General features: G+C 41.7%; 1 protein-coding gene across 4 annotated transcripts in view; it reads left to right on the plus strand.

The window, feature by feature from the left end:
* Positions 1 to 20,167, plus strand: part of PKP4 (plakophilin 4) — a 193,910-nt gene that overhangs the window by 134,441 nt on the left and 39,302 nt on the right. For all 4 annotated transcript variants that reach the window (XM_065413829.1, XM_065413827.1, XM_065413828.1 and 1 more), the window contains one exon: positions 7,778 to 7,991. In XM_065413829.1, coding sequence (XP_065269901.1) covers positions 7,778 to 7,991 — 214 coding nt within the window. The remainder of the gene's footprint in view (positions 1 to 7,777; positions 7,992 to 20,167) is intronic.

Genomic DNA, 20,167 nt, shown 5'->3' on the forward strand with positions numbered 1-20,167 from the left:
CGCTGGTGGATGAAGGCAAGGCCGTAGCGAAGACCTCTCTCCAGGCATCCTTGGATTCGGCAGATGCGGCGGCCAGGACAATCGCATCTGGCGTGGTCATGCAACGCTCGGCATGGCTACAGGAGTCAGGTCTGCTGCCTGAGGTCCAGAACTCACTCCAGGACCTCCCCTTCAAAGGATCTGGGCTCTTTTCGGACCAGACGTATGCAAAGCTACATAGCCTCAAGGACTCGAGGGCTATACTCAAGTCGCTGGGTATGCACACCCCGGCGACTCAAAGGAAGCCCTTCAAGCTGCAGCCTCCTCCTCAGCGTCACTACCAGCCTCGTCCTAGGCATGAGCCCTACCGCAGGCGAAGCGGGGATAACAGGAGGCGACGTAATAATAACAATAACAATAGCTCCAATAGGCCGGGCCAAAGCCAAGGCCAACATAAGTCCCAGCCAGGCCCTAAACCAGGCTTTTGAAGGTGCGCTCAAGGACAGTGTACCAGACCAACCACCGGATCCGTCCCCTTGTTTCCTGAACCACCTGTCTCGTTTCTCCCGTGCGTAGTCCAGCATTACGTCGGATCGTTGGGTGTTACGCACGGTGCGAAACGGATACATACTGCAGTTCTCCTCCCTGCCCACTCCCCACCCCCGCTCCCCATCCCTCTTCAGGGACCCCCTAACGAGCACCTCCTGGAAAAGGAGGTTCGCATGCTCCTAGATGTGGAGGCAGTAGAAATGGTACCGAAAGACCTAAAGTGGAAAGGGTTCTACTCCCGATACTTCCTCATTCGCAAGGCCAAAGGAGGCCTTCGACCCTTCTAGACCTACACGGGCTCAACAAGTTCCTGGTCAAGGCCCGGTTCCGCATGGTCTCTCTGGGCACCATCATCCCTTCCCTGGATCCGGGAGACTGGTACGCTGCCCTCGACATGAAGGACGCGAACTTTCATATCGCCATCCACCCAGCGCATCGCCGATTCCTGCGTTTCACCGTGAACCAGGAACATTACCAGTTCTCGCCTAGCTGCGGCCCCACGGGTGTTCACAAAATGCATGGCGGTAGTGGTGGCCTTCTTACGGAGGCAGAGGATTCGAGTTTACCCGTACCTCGATGACTGGCTCCTGGTGGGCCGGTCCGAAGAGGAGGTTCAGTTCCACGTACAGGTGGCCCTGAGACTATTCCACACGCTGGGGCTCCTGGTCAACGTCCCCAAATCAACCCTCATTCCAACGCAGAAGGTGGAATTCATAGGGGCAGTCCTAGATGCAGTACAGGCAAATGCGAGCCTTCCAGTATCACGATTCCTGGCCATCCAGCAGGCAGTGACCTTCGTGTGCCAATTTCCCATTACGACGGCCAGATGCTCCCTGAGGCTGCTGGGTCACATGGCAGCATGCACGCATGTGGTCAAGCATGCCAGACTAAAACTCAGGATGCTGCAGGCTTGGCTCGCACATGTATACCGCCCAGGCAGGGACCCCCTGGACTTGGTAGTGACAGCCCCGGGGGACGTGCTAGACTTCTTGCGGTGGTGGCGGTCCCAGACAGTGGTTTGCGAAGGCATCCCCTTTGCCGCACAACAGCCGGACCTGACGCTTGTAATGGACGCGTCAGACCTTGGATGGGGTGCTCACCTAGGAGACCTCAGGACTCAGGGCTTGTGGTCGGGAGCAGAGCGGTCGCTCCATATCAATGTGAAGTAGCTCAGGGTGGTTCGTTTAGCCTGCCAGACCTTTCTGCCACATTGAGTGGTCACAGCGTGACAGTTCTGACAGACAACACGACCACCATGTTTTATATAAACAAGCAGGGTGGAGCCCATTCCTCGCCGCTCTGCCATGAGGCTCTCCTCCTCTGGAACTTTTGCATAGCCCACGCCATCCACCTCGAGGCGTCATACCTCCCGGGGGTGCAGAACGAACTGGCGGACCACCTCAGAAGGTCGTACCGCATGCACGAGTGGATGCTCAGAGCGGACGTTGTTTTCGCTCTTCCGCAAGTGGGGGTTTCCCCGGGTAGACCTGTTTGCCACCAAGGACAACGCCCAGTGCCTGCAGTTCTGCTCATCCAGGGTCGCAGCCCGGGCTCGATAGCAGACGCTTTTGCGATCCCATGGGGAGGGGAATTGAAATACGCCTTTCCCCCGCTTCCTCTGGTGCACAAAGTCCTGCTCAAAGTGTGCAGGGACGGGCGGCAGTCATCCTCATTGCCCCGGCCTAGCCCCGCCAGCACTGGTTCACCACACTCCTGGAGCTGTTGGTGGAAGCCCCGTTAACCCTGCCCCTGCACCGGGACCTCATCACTCAGGACTGAGGGCAGCTCCTCCACCCCGACCTGCAATCACTGCATCTGGCGGCATGGAAGCTCTGTGGCTGAATGCTTTGGAGAGCCAGTGCTCCCTCCCTGTGCAGCAGGTTCTACTTGGTAGTAGGAAGCCCTCTACCAGGGCGACTTACCTGGCCAAGTGGAAGAGGTTCTCGTGCTGGTGTGGGCCCCAACAGGTTCAGCCACGCCAGGCTTTGGTGCTGACCATTCTAGAGTATCTACTGCACCTCAAGCAGCAGGGGCTGGCCCCGTCCTCGATCAGGGTGCATCTGGCAGTCATTTCCGCCTTCCACACGGGGTTTTCAGGGGGCTCAGTCAACCAGCAAGCCTGAGAGGACGTGGCAGTTGGCAGGGAGGTCCTCCGATCAATTGTTCCGTGACTCCTACCAACCTCCAAAGGTAAGCTTCTGATTCACCTAATGTAGAATGGACGTGAACGAGCACTCGAAGAAGAAAAAACGTCCATTCCACCACCTGCCCTCCTTACCCCTCTGTCGGAGTCGCCAGCAAGAAGGAACTGGAGGGGGTCAGGCCAGCGGGGATATATATGCACGACACAGTGGCGCCGCTCAGGCGGGGGCCCCGCCGGCCCTACAGGAGCCGCTAAGGGGAAAGTTTCCGACGCTCATGCATGCAGCGCGCGCACACCTAATGTGGAATGGACGTGAACAACACATCTCGAAGAACAACAGTTACAAAAAGGTAGGTAACCATTTTATCTATTTGCCCCACACGTGTAAAGAAACTGGCACAGACTCCTGCACCTGTGTTTCATCACATTTGCATCTGTATTGTGTTGGATTCCTATTTCACTAGGATTAAGTATAAATACTGATTTATAGGAAAGACAGCTCAAAATTCTCTATAGCATATCTGTCTGAAAACAGCAAATAAACTTTAATAAAACTTACATTGCAGTTCAAAGGCTCAGTCCTGTTCTCCATGTAGTCAATGGGAGTTTTACCATTTACTTGAAAAATGGGTGTGGGATCAGGCTGAATTAATCTTTTGTTGGGGTTTTGGACCCACTTCCTCTGGCTGTGTCCAATTATTAGAAATTTGTGGGCATAAAGTAATAATTGTGGTGTTGTTGTTTTTTTGGACTAGATTTATAATTATAAGGACTTAGATTGTGGATTTACCACTAGCTCCGAGGAAATGAGAAGCGCATAGGTGCGCTGCCCCAGGAGCAGACTGAATTGTGACTGAGTTGCAATTCAATCCCTAATTTCATACACCTTGCTCTGGAGGTCGAGGTGAAGTAATCTGCAGCAATTTATTGTCTGTCACAGATTATACTGGTTCAGTCATACTGGATGGCCTGCTCCATGATTTTTTGGCCCGAGAGACTGAATTTGTTAGGTCAGCCTATCCAAGAGAAAAGGACAAATATTTGTCCCCTTCATGAAAAGGCAAAAATACCCCAGTCCTTCCAGATCCATGTTGTGGGTTTGTAGAACTACTCTGAGATAGGAAAAATCTCATAAATGAGATTGACATACTGGATCCATCATTCCTTTCCCTTCAGGCTCCATTGGGACTAAGCAGCCCTTAGGAATTTCTGTAACACTAGAGCTGAAATAACTTGTTTGTGCCGGTCTCCAGTAGGAGAGAGAACTGTTCTCAAATCTTTCAAAAGAGACTACTTCAATGAGGCCTTTATCAATTCTTCCCTGACTGGCTAACATTGAATCAGCCAAGGAGAAATTGCCCCTTAAATTAGGGTGCTGGATGGAGATTTACTCAACTTCAGGAGGCTTGATGGAGTCGGCAACTCCTGGGAAGGAGCTATGAATGAGGAGTATGCCCCCTTCAAATCAGAGATAAGCAGCCAAGAGGCTGTTTTGGATTGGAGACGGCCCATAATTACTTCACCACACAAATCAGTAAAGCCTTATCTAGAGCTGCCTTAACTTTGAATTTTTCATTATTTAGATTAATTATTTTATCACTATTATAATGATCAGATTAATTTACTAGAATATCAAGGGTATTAAAAGCCTTGCAAAATGAACTAAAATGCTTGCATTGCTGAAACATATGAAGGTATGCAAATTACTTATCTACAATGAACCAATCTTTACTATTTAAATTGCCTATAAAACTAAACAGAATGATTAAGCAGTGAACATATTTAAAGAACATCTATCAACAACTTGCAGTTTTCCTTGAATACTTTAAATTACTGGTACATCATTTCATGAACTGTCATTTTGCATGAGTTCTTTTGGTTTTTTTCATTTAGAAAAGGAAGTGCCCATTGGTATTAATGACAGTTGTTATAGTTTTGTTTAGATAGTTCTTTGAATAGATGGATGGTGGTTCGGTGAAAAGGTCTTGTGAATGGATTTCTAATTCAGATTTCATTTTATATTAAATACCCAAAACAGCATTCAGTCAAGTTATGACTAAGGCATAGAAGTGGACGTAAAACCATCACTCTTTACTTAACTCACTTTGATGTGTCTAGATGTCATTGAAATCTCATGTGATATTTTGTTACTACATGAGCTGTATTGTTGGAGGCACAATAGGGAGATTTAAGAATGGAAAAAAAGATAATCTTTGCTCTGAATGTTCTTGCCTTACTTGGATGGAACTAAAACTATTATGTTTTGTAATATTGCTCTTTGCATCAAAAGGAGCAGGAGTAAAAAAGACTTGTAATGGATACCAAATAAATAGATAATTTGAGTATTGACAGTGTGCTTGGTGCAGTACAGAATTTCGAAGAGACAAGGTTCCAGCAACAGGAATCTTATCATATAAATAACCACTGATTCAATCTTAATTTTTTTTTAATGGGGGGAGGGATAGCTCAGTGGTTTGAGCATTGGCCTGCTAAACCCAGGGTTGTGAGTTCAATCCTTGAGGGGGCCACTTAGGGATCTGGGGCAAAATCAGTACTTGGTTCTGCTAGTGAAGGCAGGGGGCTGGACTCAATGACCTTTCAAGGTCCCTTCCAGTTCTAGAAGATAGGATATCTCCATTAATTTATTTTAAAAGGTTCCAGCAACAGGAACCTTATCATATAAATAAGCACTGATTCAATCTCTTGTATACTCTAGATACAGTATTAGAGATTGCTGACATAGTAATGACTTCATATAATAGATTAATACCTCATCAATGTTTTTTCAGTTTCATAATAGTGTCACTCTATGCAAGTGTGATACATAGTGTCAATTTGCAGTGTAGTTCTATATTGTGTTGTGGAAGTACAAACAAGTGTATACCAGACTGTCAATTGCACTATAATCCCAACAATAGTAAACTAGATTACAGTAAGGATTGATTGACTTTAGGGTTTTATTGAAAAAAAAACAGACTTTTTTGTTAAACAGATGAATTAAAAAAATGTCCAAATTCACCAGCCTTTCATGTATTTCTTTTTTCTACATAAGAAGAGTTGATCTGATCAGTTACAAAATTTGAATTATATTACTGATGGTTTTGCATTTCAAAATTCCTTCTGAACCTTTTCTGCTTATTTTAGGGGTAGGGGTGTGTGCATGTGTATATATATATAAAGGCACCTATCATCTTGCAATCTAAGCACCACCCTTAGATAATTTGACATATTAGATTCCATCTTAAAAATTTCCATTTGATAGATTTGGCTAGACCCTAATACTGTGTATTTTTCAGAATTGTGTTATTCTCTTGAGATAAATCGACATACTAAAACTTTTCATTAAATTTTCAATCTTCTTTAAGTGTTTGTCCCTATGTGGAGTGAACTTTATATGTAGTGCATTTTAGGTAGCTCATGTGCTCCATGCACTCAGTTCTGGAGAATTCTTCCTAGCAGTATCTGCTGTCCTTGTGCTATGCACTGAGGGCATAGAGGGGCTGCTGCACTGTCGCCATCTCAGTTCTTTGTCACCACTTGTGGTCTGGGATGGAGCCTCAGTGCTCACTGGAACTCTTCAGCCTTTTTCCTGTAAATAGTTAGGAATAGTTAGTTTATAGTTTAGTTAATTTAGAATAGTATATTTTGGGGTGTGATGCTCTCACTGAAACGCCCCCCTGTGTATGATAGTGATCCCTGCTCACACCCCACACACTCCCTGTGTTCCGCCTGGGGGAAGCCCATATTCCTTCCAGGTTCAGTATTTGTAAATCATTTCTGTGGATGACCAAGCAGCTGAGGGAGGTCTGCCTGGGATGCCAGCTGGTACGAGTCATACTCTCTGGGTGAAGCTTACCCACCATGCGCAGATGACTCAATGCCTTCCAGGACCTGGTTAAATCTGTGGTGGAGACCCTTCATATTCCTCTGGAAGATATCCAGGAGGCTCCATATAGACTGCTGGACATTCTGCACAACACAGGCCCAAGCAGGGTGGCACTGCCAATTAACAAGGTCATCCTTGAATCAGCCAGCACACTCTGGCAGATGCTGGCCACCATAGCTCTGGGGTTTAAGTGAACAGAGAAGAGTTATTTTGTGCTCATTAAGTGATCAGGATTCATTTTCTTTCACCTGGCCCTTGACTCACTGGTGATGAGTGACAGGCCAGTATATCTAGTGAGAAGGAGGCTAAAAGAATAGACCTTTTTGGCAGGAAAGAGCGCTCGCTGGTCTCCCTCTGGTTCTGGCTTTCAATCTGCCAGGCACTGCTGATCGTGTACGACTTTATGAATTTGGTCAGCCTATTATAGATGGTAAAGAAAGTACCTCAGGACAGTTGGAGCTGTTTCAGGTCCTAATTGATGAGGGGAAGCTTGAATATAGAAAATAGGCTAGTCAGTTTCATTTTTGCTCCTTGTAGATTTCATTTTCTGGTTCTCATATGCTAATACAATGCTGCAATATTTGCGTTGCAAACAGTGCTGAGGGATTTTTAAAGATTGCTTTAATTAGAATTTATTATTTATTATGTAAACAATGCTATTAATCTTGTTTTGAGCCAGATTTAACCCTAAATTTTCCCTTTTGTTTTTCTTTAAGTAACATGTATGAAGGTTTTCCTACTATAGTTATTATTTTATGTAGTTGTTTATTTAATACATTTTTGTAAACTAAATCTTGCTCCTAAAAAGGGACCTTTTGTATGCCAAAACTCTCATTTAAATGAAGTTATATAGCTGGTATTAAAACGCTATAATTTTGCTTCTCTAGCATTACTGTGGTACTCTTGGAATTCCTTATAGAGGTATTCTTAGATGTGGAACGTACTGTGGTATGGATTGTAACTTGCAAACAGTATGTAAAGATTTCAATAATGATTGCTTTATAAATGTCTAAAAATAGTTGTGTATAATGGAAGTGCCAGTAAACACTTAGCTGTGCAATAAAATATGAGTGTTATATTGATAAGTCCCCATGTACAACAACATTTCTTCTTGGACTAGAAAGAGAATTTTTATTTTCTTTATACTTTTTTTCATTTTATGCACAGAATGAAACTTATTTAACTATTAATTTGAACTAATATTGAGTATTATTTTCTAGGTATGTAGGTTAGGAGGAATCAAGCATCTGGTTGACCTTTTGGATCACAGAGTCCTTGAAGTTCAGAAGAACGCTTGTGGCGCACTGAGAAATCTTGTTTATGGAAAGTCGACTGATGAAAATAAAATAGCAATGAAGAATGTTGGTGGGATACCTGCCCTTTTGAGGTTGTTAAGAAAATCTATTGATGCAGAAATAAGAGAGCTCGTAACAGGTATGTTTTGGAAAGGAAATAGCATGTGGTGAAGTAAATTATATTTCTCTGTGGCAGTTGAAGCTAAATTATTTGGCTGGAAAATGCATGCTAACATTGCAGGATATCCATTAGAATTTTCTTTGTGCATTACTAATTTGGTCAATATATAAATCTAGATCATTTGATTGTGATTATTGTCACTTAAATATGAGTTGTATACACCCACAGATACATTGTGAGAAATGTAGAATAACTAAACATCCAATTTAGGGATACATTTGATCTACAGATGCAGTCCTCGATTCCTGCATGTGAATGTTGTTGTATTAAGCTCTATTATTGATCTTGTTACATTTTTAGGATTCTACTGACAACTATTTTAAACTTGATCTTGTAGAATTCCAAAAATGGACCCAGAAGTAAGCATGTATTTTGGTATTCTGGTTCCTTGTTTGACGTAGTGTTAGATATTTTGAATTATTTAGTTTTTTTAGTTATATAGCACTTCCTTGCTGATGTTTATTGTTGTCAGTACCACAGTAGTTTATATTTTATACTTAAAGATAATCTCATAGAAATATGATAATTGTATTGGTAGATACTTGAATATATGTAGAGGCATACTATTATAGACATTTGTTTCTGTGATTAAATGCAATTTGAAATACACTAAACAGCTGTAAGTGTTAAAATGTGTTCAACACATATAACACTTACACAGCATTAGCATTCACAATGTGTGAAACAAACATAAAACATTCAGCAAAATTATGCGAAAGGTTGTTGAAATGTTACCTTAACCAACAGCTAAGGTAAATTATTTAACTGTTTGACTATGGTGTATGTACTGGAGCTCTAGAATCTCAGCTACAGCTGTTCCAACTTTTGCCAATTACATCTGGAAATGTATTATGCTTATCAATATGCCAATGCACTTCTAAATATATCATTATAAGCATCAGTTGTTTTGGAGCAATTAAACAATGAAAATTTAAACTCTCTTGCATCTAGTTTAAAAAAAATCAACTTCCATTGTCTAAAATAGAACACATTTGTCTAAATCATCACTCAATTCATAAATCTAGAAGCATTTAATTGCCTTAAATCAAGTCGCTTAGATGTGTATTTCTATGACTCAGCTTAAAAATTTAGTTGTCCAGTGTATGCATCAGAGGGCTCTTGGCCTTTTGTGTAACCATACAATCGATCAAATCAGAATGCGAAGCTAAATTTTCGACTGCATATCTCTTTTGTAATATGTAATACTGTCATGGAAAAAGATGTTCTGGGAAATTGCTTGATGTATGACAAAATGTTCCGTTTGCAATCTAGTGAAGTGATTTTAAAAATGGTATGTTCCTACAAATATCCATTTCATTATATGCACTAAATGGAAAGTAAGTACACCTGGTTGTACATTTAATAAATCACAGTATCTTGTGGTCACATCATACAAAGGAGCTCCATTTTTATCAGCACAAATTGCCGAGTAAAAAGTAAACAGACACAATTTATTACGTAATGTAAAGATGAGTTACATGCTGATATTATGGAGTTAAAGAACTTATAAGAGCGTAAGAAAGCCAAAGAGGTTTCACTTTCCTTTAACTGTTTTGTTTCAACAACATTTGATAGCCCTTCTGTTTCTATTTAATTTTTTTCTCCATTTAAAATTTTAATGTTCAATTTAAAATACTTGCAAAATACAGTAATAACTTGATAGGGCGTCATGTTAACTGGTAATGAAAATATCCTAAGCTATATAAACTCCTTATCCTTCAGACTTTGGAGTTTTTTCTACCAGGGATATGGTTATTTCCTTATAAAGAGGAGACAGTCAGGTTATTTAATGATTCTTAAACTAAAATGAGCCTAGCTTGTGTGTCGTGTTATACCAGATATGTGCTGGATACATCTGAATTGCAAAGTTAAGGCTGGGTTCAGATTTTCAGTCATAGAAAGAATTCAATCTTTTTATTTTTTATGAAGAATACACTATAATCTTTCACAAAATTACAGCACATAATTTGTGAGTGAAAATAGAATTTTCAAATAAATCTCTTCATTTCCATTTTAATTAATTTCAACTGGATGTTTTAAGAAAGGTGATCTTGAGACTCATAGATTCTTCAGGCTCCTTTTTAACAAAAAAACTACAAGTGAGATTTTCAAAAGTGCTGAGTGTTGGGCTAATTCTGCCCTGTGGAAGTTAATGGCATTGACTTCAGTTAGAGCAGAGTTATATGAATGCTAAACACTTTTGAAAACCCCACCATATAGACTGTAGAAGGTTAGAGATTTTTTAAGACATTTTGAAAAGTATCAGTATATTAAAAAAAAAATTTAAAGCATTCAAGCAAAAATATCCAATAACTTCAATTATTCGATTAACAATTGCAAAACCTAGAAATACAGAGCTATGGATGGCAAACCACACCCTAGCAGTGCCTCATAAATATATTCTTACCTAGACATAGCATAATAAATGTTGAAAAATGTCTGTAGTACAGGTCTACACCACAGGGTAACGCTATGGTCTCTCTCAAATTTCAGATAAATCCCAGCATTGTTAATTAGTGCTTCAAAGCATTCATCACATTTCCTTCATTCTGTAATGAAGAACAAGTGTGCATTTTTTTCATAAAAGGGTTTTCATGGTTTTTTTCCATCAAATAAATTATGTCTGTCTCATTAGCAATCTCTCAGTACTAATTATGTTAGGAATCCTAAAAAAGGGAACAATCACCATTGGTTTACTGTCTTTAACTACAGCACATATGTTCTAGCATAATGGGTTATGAAATCCTACCCTCCAGTGTCATTTCTTATTGTATGGGATGGATGCAACTTTTCTTATTATTCCAGATAAACTAAGAATTATGTAGAATGAATGTTTTTTATCTGTTTGGATTTCTTTTTCTTCACGCGGAGGTATTGGCTTATGATTTTTGGCACACTAATAAAGGCAAGCCCTTGACTGTGCAAATAGTTTCTAGAACATATCCAAAATTTTTAAAATCTGAATTCTAGAAACTTGAAATTTCAGGGAAAGAAAATTTCTCTCAGGAAAACAACCTGATTTGGGGAGAAATTGCTAATGCTGAATAACTGGAACCTGCCGTTATTTAAAAACTAAGTGATATAATAAAGTGATTGAAAAGGCAAAAAAATATGGAGATAGAAACCATATCCAGAACTAAATATAGAATCTGCATTTGGGTTGCTGTGTAAGGATCCTACGAGTTCCAAAATAGCCCATTATTCATATTAGTGCAAAGAGTTGTTTATGAAAATTGTGTGAGTTATGTTTGAAGCACACATTGCACAGTAATATTCCTAAAATAGTTCCTAATAATTCCTAAGATATCAATTAATCAAAACAATTATTTTACTGAAACAAATATCTGAGGTGAGATTTTCTGCAGAATGCTTAAAATTGAGGGGCATTGCAGGAGATCATTCAGACATTATCATCTGTTCTCTAAGATGCAAAAATTATTTCAAAATTAATTTTAAAAGTCTCCTTTTTTGTTAAACTAGGTAACCTTACAGAAGGTTTGGCATAAAACTGGGTATAGAAACTTAGCCTAATTGCATGTTCATACAAAGGAATTTTACTGTGTTAGAGAAAGTTAAGACACAGGTTTTTGGCAGTATTGTTAAGTTTTCTGTTATCAGCCTTTCTAAAGGTTTTTGTTGGAGGTCTGGAACTTTGCTGTATCAGTATTAACTTAACTGTTTTGTCCATCTATGTTCAAATGATTGTTAGGAATCATGGGCATACTGAAAGAGTAAAACCTAGGAATAAATATGCATATTCTGTGCCCCATTAATATATCTCTGTGAGGGGGTGTACCAGGCCATCATAGCCCCCTGCTGGAGACTCTCCTGGTCCTACCACACCCTACCACTGAAGGTAAGTCCTCGAGGCCTGCCTAGTGAGGCAGCATAGACGCAACCAATCAGGGCCCAGCAGGCTCTGCTAGAAGGAGCTGCAGGGCCTGAGAAGCTCAGGGGTGCTTGTTGCTGGTCACAAGAGCTCAGGAAGAAAACGAGAAAACAGGTTCTGGAGGTACTTGCATGCAGGGAGGAGGAAGAGGATTTGAGAACTTCAGACCTGAAGTCAGGGTGAAGAGAAAGGGGCCACCTGGGAAAAGGCCCAGGGAACAGCAGCAGCAAACTGAAGGAAGCAGTACATGGCTGCTGTGTGAAAGGTCCCTGGGCTGGGACTCGGGGCCTATGAGCAAAGTGGTCTAAGGCCTGGGAAGGACAAGCTCTGTTGGAAAACCGAAGTGAAAGGCAGGACTTAAAGGGGCCCAGAGATGGGGTGAAGGCCCTGGTGATGGCAGACAGTGTGTCGAACTCTTTGCTACCCCGGAAGGAGTTCATCCATTTTAGACTGCATGACTTGGCTGGAGGTCTGAGCCACTGAAGACCCATCTAGTAAGGTCAACAACCTATGGGCAGCACCTGGCGCAGGAGAACTTGCAGCATCGCACCCAGCTAACAGGAGACACTCACAAGAGGCAAGTGTCCCTGTCACAATCTCCCCATAAAGAATGAAACAATTCAAGAATATCAGACCTTTCTTGAGCCTTCAAAATGGGACAAAACCATAACCACTGCATGTGATTTAAATACCCTGTGGTGGAAAAATTAGTAACATCATTTACCTAAACTACAACAGTAATTCAGAATTAGTTATGAGCACTATGATTTTCAAGGTGTATTTCATTTATAATGCATCCTTTTAATGCTGTTACAAAAGCTAGAGCAAGAAGAATTAGTATGCGCATAGGAGCGGTTATTGACTCTAATCAATCTATACCGTCTCTGGGTTTCATTTTTAAGCATCAACAGTTAATAAAAAACAAAATAAAGTGAAGTTTGCAAACAATTAAATTAATATCAACAAACTTTCCAGGAGCAAGGAATTGCGGGGGGAGGGGGGTGAATGTGATTTTGCAAGTGATATTTAAGGAGCTTTTCACCATGATATTTCTGCTACTATTGTATTCCTAGCCATTTTTGCTAATATAAACAAAAAAGGTGTTGAGGGTTCCTGATAAACTGTGCTTTGTGGAGGTTCTAGGTTTTGTCAGTACACAAGGAATTGGAAATTACTTTGATATATATTTACCTAGAAAGGCTAATTAGTTAACAAATGACAATTATAGAAATCGAGAGACGGGGGTGGTGGTGAAATAATATCTGTCATTGGACCAACTTCTGTTGGTTAATGAAACAATCTTTTGAGCTTTCACAGAGCTGGGTAAGGAATGGTGTCCCTAGCCTTTGTTTGTCAGAGGGAGGAGATGGATGGCAGGAGAGAGATCACTTGATCATTACCTGTTAGATTCACTCCCTCTGGGACACCTGGCATTGGCCACTGTCGGTAGACAGGATATTGGGCTGGATGGATCTTTGGTCTGACCCAGTATGGCCATTCTTATGTTTTTATGTTATGTAGCTCTTCTTCAGGCTCTGTCTGAGCCCAAAAGGCCCTAGAGTCTTTATGTATAATGTTGCAGGCTAAAGTTATACTGACTATTCAAGTTCAATACATCATGCGGTTTTCAGAGTAGTAAGCATTTTAAACGGGGTCAGTGATGGATTTGATGCTGCAGAGAAATGTTCTTCATGGGGGGTTGGGATCTGGGATGCCCTGAATGTTACCTGCAAGGCATTTTTCAGACCGGCAGAGTCTCAAGGAGTGTGCTGAGGAGGCGGACAGACTGGTGTGTCAGGGAGCTGGCACACAGTTTAAACTCCAGCAAAACTCTCTCTGGCTGAGGCAGAGGGGTAACACTGGCTCCTGGTTCTGGGCACCCTGAAAAGCATCACACAGGGATAGATAGATAGGGCTGAATCAGCAGGGTCAGGACGGTGTTGCATGTTTAAATTTAATAACAACTCAAGACTGTCAAATAACAGGCTCAAATGGAATTATTTAATCAAAGATTACAATCAGAGATTAGTATAGAACTATACAGAATACTGAAAGAAGAGAGACATCATTAGATAGAGTCCTGGCCTCTGTCTCTCTCCCCTCTGTAACTGGTAGGATGATGGCAGTTTTCACTCCCCAACCTAGTTTTCAAGTCCTTTGTTTTTTATAGGGTGTGAGACACAGAAGCTCCTTTTTGGAGAGAAAATTGTTTCCCATAATTAATTTTACTATGTATTCTTTGTTTTTGACATTACTGGTGGAATTTCTTTTATGGTGCTCAGTTTACCTGATTGATGAGTAAAAAGGAATCTCTAATCTGGTCATTATTTCTACGAGCTGTAAAAACTGACAGTTTTTAATGAGTTAAAAACATCTTTCAGTGGGCCATTATTTCATCTATTACAGAAAACATCTGCCATAAAAATTATCCCTTATCAATCACCCAGTTTTGTTTATTACATACTTCTGCAGACACTTTTAGTAGTTTGAGGGTGTCTTTTCCCTGAACACCTGGATTCCCACATCTGAAGATGCTGAGGATAGTTAGATACAGCTCAATACTCAATCACATAAAATTCCTGAATACAGGTCACTCATAGGTTATAAACCAACACCCTGACCTTACTATTCAAACACACTCTTTGCTAATACCATAAAGATTTTTTGGAGAATAATTAATGTGTGAATGAATTTAACATACAAAAAGGAAAAGAGGACTAAAAGGATTAGTATTTACTAACAATGGTGTTTCACAGGGCAAGGTGGGAAGGGACAGGGCTGTTCACTAAGATAGGGAAGGTCAGCATGAAGGCAGGGGACAGGCTGTGGAGGCTCTGGGTTGATGTTGTCGTGAGGACAGGGCTTGGTTTGAATTTAGTGGACTCTTATGAGTTAGGCTGACAGTACAGAATGTGGCATTCTCTGAGTTAATCTACATTTGAAAGGAATTTGAGGTTTTTCAGGATAAACAGACTGATAAACTTTGGTAAGAACACAAGTTTCCTTAATTATCTGATGTTTCATTCCACATTAATGCTTCCGCTTTGGAAGCTCATTCACTCAAATTCAGAATGAGTCATTGCTCAGTGGAGTATACAAGGATGCAATCTCTTCGTATCGTGGCATTGGGCCGGTCTGCGGGAGAATGCGAAGAGCTTGGCTCAGGAGATCAGGCTGTATTCCTGGCATTCCTACCTGTATGACCTGGGCCAGTCCCTTTCCCATGCTGTTCTCTGCAAGGGGATAAGGGCCTCAGTCCGGGAGTGGACCAATCAGGGCTCTTTGTGAGCTGCACCTTGTCTGCTCTGCAAAACCCCCAGACATTTCCTGTTATTTTTAAAATCTCCCCCAGACAGAGAACAGAGACGGAAAAAAGCCTTTGTCCAGGAAACTTGGACGTATGGTAAGTAACCCTATCCGTGTTCCCCCCTCACCTCCTGTGAGCCATGGGTCAGTCATAAGCAATACAAATCCAGAGGTGTGAAGGTTTTGGGTTTTATTTATTTATTTTATTTTTACTTGTTTGGGATTGTTCATGAGTACAAGGGCTTGCCTGGATGCAGGAATGTGCAGGATCAAGGCCTTCATTTGTATTTGACAATGGGCAAAAACTAGTTTTTTTTAAATATTAGTTAAATGGCCATTGGTTCATAAAACAGTTTGATGTATTCATCTTAAATAGTTAAGTGGCACTTCATAAAATAACTTTATTCCTGAACATTTTATCTTTAAAGCAGTACATATAATTGTATTCAAATGTGTATAGCTACCTTAGTTGTTTTTCTATTTTTTCAAAAGTACATTTAATATTGAGTGATGTGACCATTCTTCTATCAGTTGTATTCAGTACTGCATTTGCCTGCTGTTGATCACTTCCTTATCAATTATAGGTTAATCAAATAGTAACATGTATTAAATAAAATAAGTAACGTACAAAATCATCTTATTAGGCATTCTGCACCAGCTATTCCTACGTGTAATCTTTGACTCATTCCAGCTTACTCAGAGATTCCTCTTTCTGTTCTCAAGTTCCCCACGCATAGACATTATGTGTGTAGATACTTTCTTAGACACCTGGAAGTGGCATGCTAATCTATTTTATTTTATTTTACTTACCTCTCACTAGGTTGGGTTAGCCTGTGAATTTCAGGAGCTTTTGGGTCTTATACGGTAGAAAAATATCCATAAAGGTACAAAATCCAGATTACATATTTTAGAACCCATATGCAATTTTTAATAATTACTGAGTCATCCGCCAAGAGAACGCTGCCATGAACTGACAATTCAAATCTGAGAACGAGTGTAAAATTTCTCAAGAGGGGAGCCAGCCAGTAGCAAAATCAACACATTGAGTCCCCTCTACTTCTCTCGTATCATTACTGTGGTAGGAAGCCCTGCTTCTGCCCAGGAGAGATGGCTGTCAGTGGATGAAGAGGGTGACAGAGAATCATAAACTGAGACTTCTACTTTATGTAGTCTGATTCATGGGGGTGATGGATTGTTGGGGACAGGAGGTGGGGGATGTTTGCTTGTTTGTAAAGGGGCAGTAGTACTGGTATTTTGAGGCTGTGAATGGTTGGTGGATTTTGAAGGTGTTTTAACTGTAGTGTTTTGTCCCAGCCTCTGTGTGTGCTGGGGGAAAGACAGAGAGAGCAGCACCAGACAGGGTGCGGAGCTGTGGCCAGAAGCCAGGAGGAGAAGTGCAGTGTGAGAGACCGGAGGGGAGCTGCCTAAAGACACGACACGTGTGTGAGAGCCAGCAAGCTCAGAATAGTACAGTACAGACGGTCAGTACAGAAAGCGGAAAACCCACTGTGAAGCAGTGACAGACTCAGCCAGGCAGGACCCCATAGAGGGGTGTGAACAACAGCACTAGAAACAGGATGGGCCTGTAGGGAGTGGCTGAGACATGCTGTAAAGGGAATGAGAGACCGTCACAGAGACCCTAGCTAGGAGAGTAAATGGAGTAGCTGGGAGGGGGCCGAGCTGTGGGAGCCCAGTAACCCCCATCCCCATACTGCCCTGATAGTCAGGCAGGGAGTTGTAAATAGAATTGGCCTGGGGAGTTCCTAGCAGCCTCTGAGCCAGGGAGAGGGTGGAGGGTCCTGTGGGGTAACTGCAGCCGGATCTATGGAGGCTTTCCCAGTCCAGTCCCAAGGCAAAGATATGCATGAGCTGTGCACCAGACAAAGGCAGCCCCACGTCGCAGCAGGCCGGGCAGTCCTAAACTCAGAAGAGGACAGGTTTTTTTCTTTTCTCTTTTACTCCCCATTTTCATTTGACACTGGACTGCCAGGTCGGTGAGCGGACCACTCCCCCCAATGAGTATTCAGCCAGTGCATTCACCCACTTAGGAGGTGGGTCTTCTTCATTCACTCATACCTACTGGGGAGAAAGAGACTTACTGTTTAAAGTGTGGAGGGGGTTGTATGTATACCTGCAGAGTAAATACTATGCTTTTTCATCTGGATGTAGGAAGTAGGATAAGGATTGCTTTAATATATTTAAAACCTTTGACCTGCTTAGTATATTTTGAAGCTGGCTAACAAATTTTCTCCTGTTTTTAGGCTGTTTCCGGGAAAGATAAAACTGTTTGATTTTGATTTGCTATTTTGTGTGTGTGCCCTTTTAAACAGTTTAGTTCAAGCTATAGCTACTACTCCAGTTAAGAGTATGTTAACTATCTAGTAACTGATGGAAGCACCCCACCTCACAGACACATCTGACGTGGGTAAGAGGAGCAACTGGGGAGGAGGTACTGTGACAAAAGGGCGAGGCGATTTGGAAGCTCCTTCGCCATAGTCTCCAGTTTTGAGGCTCAGTCCTAGGGTCTCACAAGCAGCTGTGATGTCCCTCAAAAGGGAGGGTAATTTGTAATTTGGTTGCAGCCTTAAACCCAATCCCAGAGTGTTCTGAGGACCCAGTAGGCAAGGCCCTGCTGGTGTAACCTCGCTAGGTAGATCGGGCGAAGAAAGTCCCCTAAAATTACTAGTGTCTTACCTTTTCACAGGTGGGAAACTACACCCAGACTCTTCCTCTGGATAACATTGGGGGTCGTGAGAGACGGGTTGTTTCTCATCCCACTGGAATAACTTAGGGTGGGGGTAGGGTCCCATTTTACAATACCCCTGCGCCTAACTCCGTTAAATAGATCTGATGTGGCTTTTGATTACACTGTTCTATGGTCCATACTGAATCTGCCAACTCAACACCCTCCTCTGTAATTGAGGTACTGCTCAGGAATCTCTTAATGTGGAGCACCCATAAGGACACTGCTCAAAGATTACTTACCTTGTACAGTAATTGGAGTTCTTCAAACTGTGTCCCCCTTTGGGTGCTCTACTACCTACCCTCCTTCCCCTCTGCCTCCGAGTCCTTTTACCACATTTTTGTGGTTGAAAAGAGACTGGAGTGGTGGCAGGTCTGCCCTCCCGTTCCACTGCCCATATACCTTCATACCAGAGTATGAGGATGTGTAGGGCGCAGGCATGGGCCTGCAGATACTGCTGATGAAAAGCTTCAGTCAAGAGCGCACAGGTGTGCACACTTCCTGACGTCAAGCACCAATAGGGAAACACATCTCTAAGAACTCCCATTACTGTACAAGGTAAGTAACCTCTCCTTCTTCACCAGCTGTAATTTTCAAATGGTCTTCAAGTGTAGCCCAGTAGAGCACATTTTAGTAGTGTTTTCTAGATCTATATTATTGTAACAAAGTCCAAAACCAAAAGGAAAGGTCAAAAGTACATAACTGGATACAAGTTCAACAAGGTAGTGTTTGTGACTGACACCACCTAGGGCACTACAAATAGTTGGGATCCCAGAACACTCCCAAACTGCAAACTTCTTGGCAAAAAGTGGACACATCCTCAGCATCTTCTCCAGAATGAACTCCAGCCATCTCACCTTTATCCACGGCTTAAGTTTGAGTTTAAACAGGTAAAGGACAAACTTAGCACCATCTGGGCCCGATGATGCACATTTAATTTGCAAACTGATGGCTCACAACCGTATCATCTCACTATTTTACCACAGGAACATCACATACACTTTGATTCAATCTGGTGGCAAAACAGAGCTTTGCAGAGCCCCCACATGAGATTCTTAGTTCGGAGGAGCAACTATTTAAAAACCCCTTGCCACCTCTCAGACAGGAATAAAACTACTTGCGTAATACCATCCATCCCAGACACAGAATCTGCTGGCAAGTTTAAAGAAAAAAAGAAAAGAAAAAAAAGCCCTCACTGTTAACAGTATAAGAAGTTACTGAAAGATTTAAAAGAATCATCATGAATACCTATTCATGGTCCATTGCCAGTAGTTTGTCACCTAACAATATTAGTGCAGGTCTTAAACCATAATGAATAGTATGAATGAAAATCTAAGGATTCTAGATGACAGAGTTGCCCTTTTTGCAACCTTCTCAATACTCTTGTCTCCAAAAGGATAGTTAAAGGCAAGGCAATAGTTGGAGAGAATTTCCAGTATCAAGAAATGGCTTCTTGAGTAAAGGCCTAGTATTCACTCATTTGAGAAATGTTGGCACCCCATCTTCCACAGGGAGGTATTAACCTTAACTGTCAAAAAAACCAATATGTCCCCACTTGCTTTTTACGAGCAATGAGGAAAATGAGTCCAACTCTCAGCTTATAGATTAAAGCTCCCCTAGTACTTTCAGAATCTCAGTCAGTAAAACTGGCTGAATTCCAAATAGAAGATTGTATTTAACTTGTCCCTCTAGATGCAGAATTTCTCCCATGACAGCAACCAAGCCTGCCCAAATCAAGTCAAACCCGTTCTTGAAGTAAATGGAAAATTTACTTACTATGCAGAAAAGTTGATTGTTTCCAAGTGGCTTCAACAGTCAGGATTCAACGGACTGTCAACCACTCAAAATTATTGTATATTGTTGTACCACAGAACCTCAAAAAATGTTTACTATTTTTAATGCAATAGTGCACAGACAGTCCAAGCAGGATCAGGATCCCACTGGGGTACGCGTTGACGAATCACGCAAAGAAACTGTCATAGTCTTGAAAAACTTACAAGCTATAACTAGGAAACAACTTTTAAAATGTGACAAGCTATTTACTTCAATGTTAATGAGTGGAAATATTCATCTACTGTGGAAAGCAGTCGTGTTATTTTCTGAATTTCTATGCCTGACAGACCAAAAAAAGTAGGAATGAATATTCTTGTACAGTCGTATCATTCTACTGTGGATCACTGAAATAACTTTTTTAAA

This window comes from Emys orbicularis, chromosome 11 (assembly GCF_028017835.1).
Source record: "Emys orbicularis isolate rEmyOrb1 chromosome 11, rEmyOrb1.hap1, whole genome shotgun sequence".
Taxonomy (NCBI): domain Eukaryota; kingdom Metazoa; phylum Chordata; order Testudines; family Emydidae; genus Emys; species Emys orbicularis.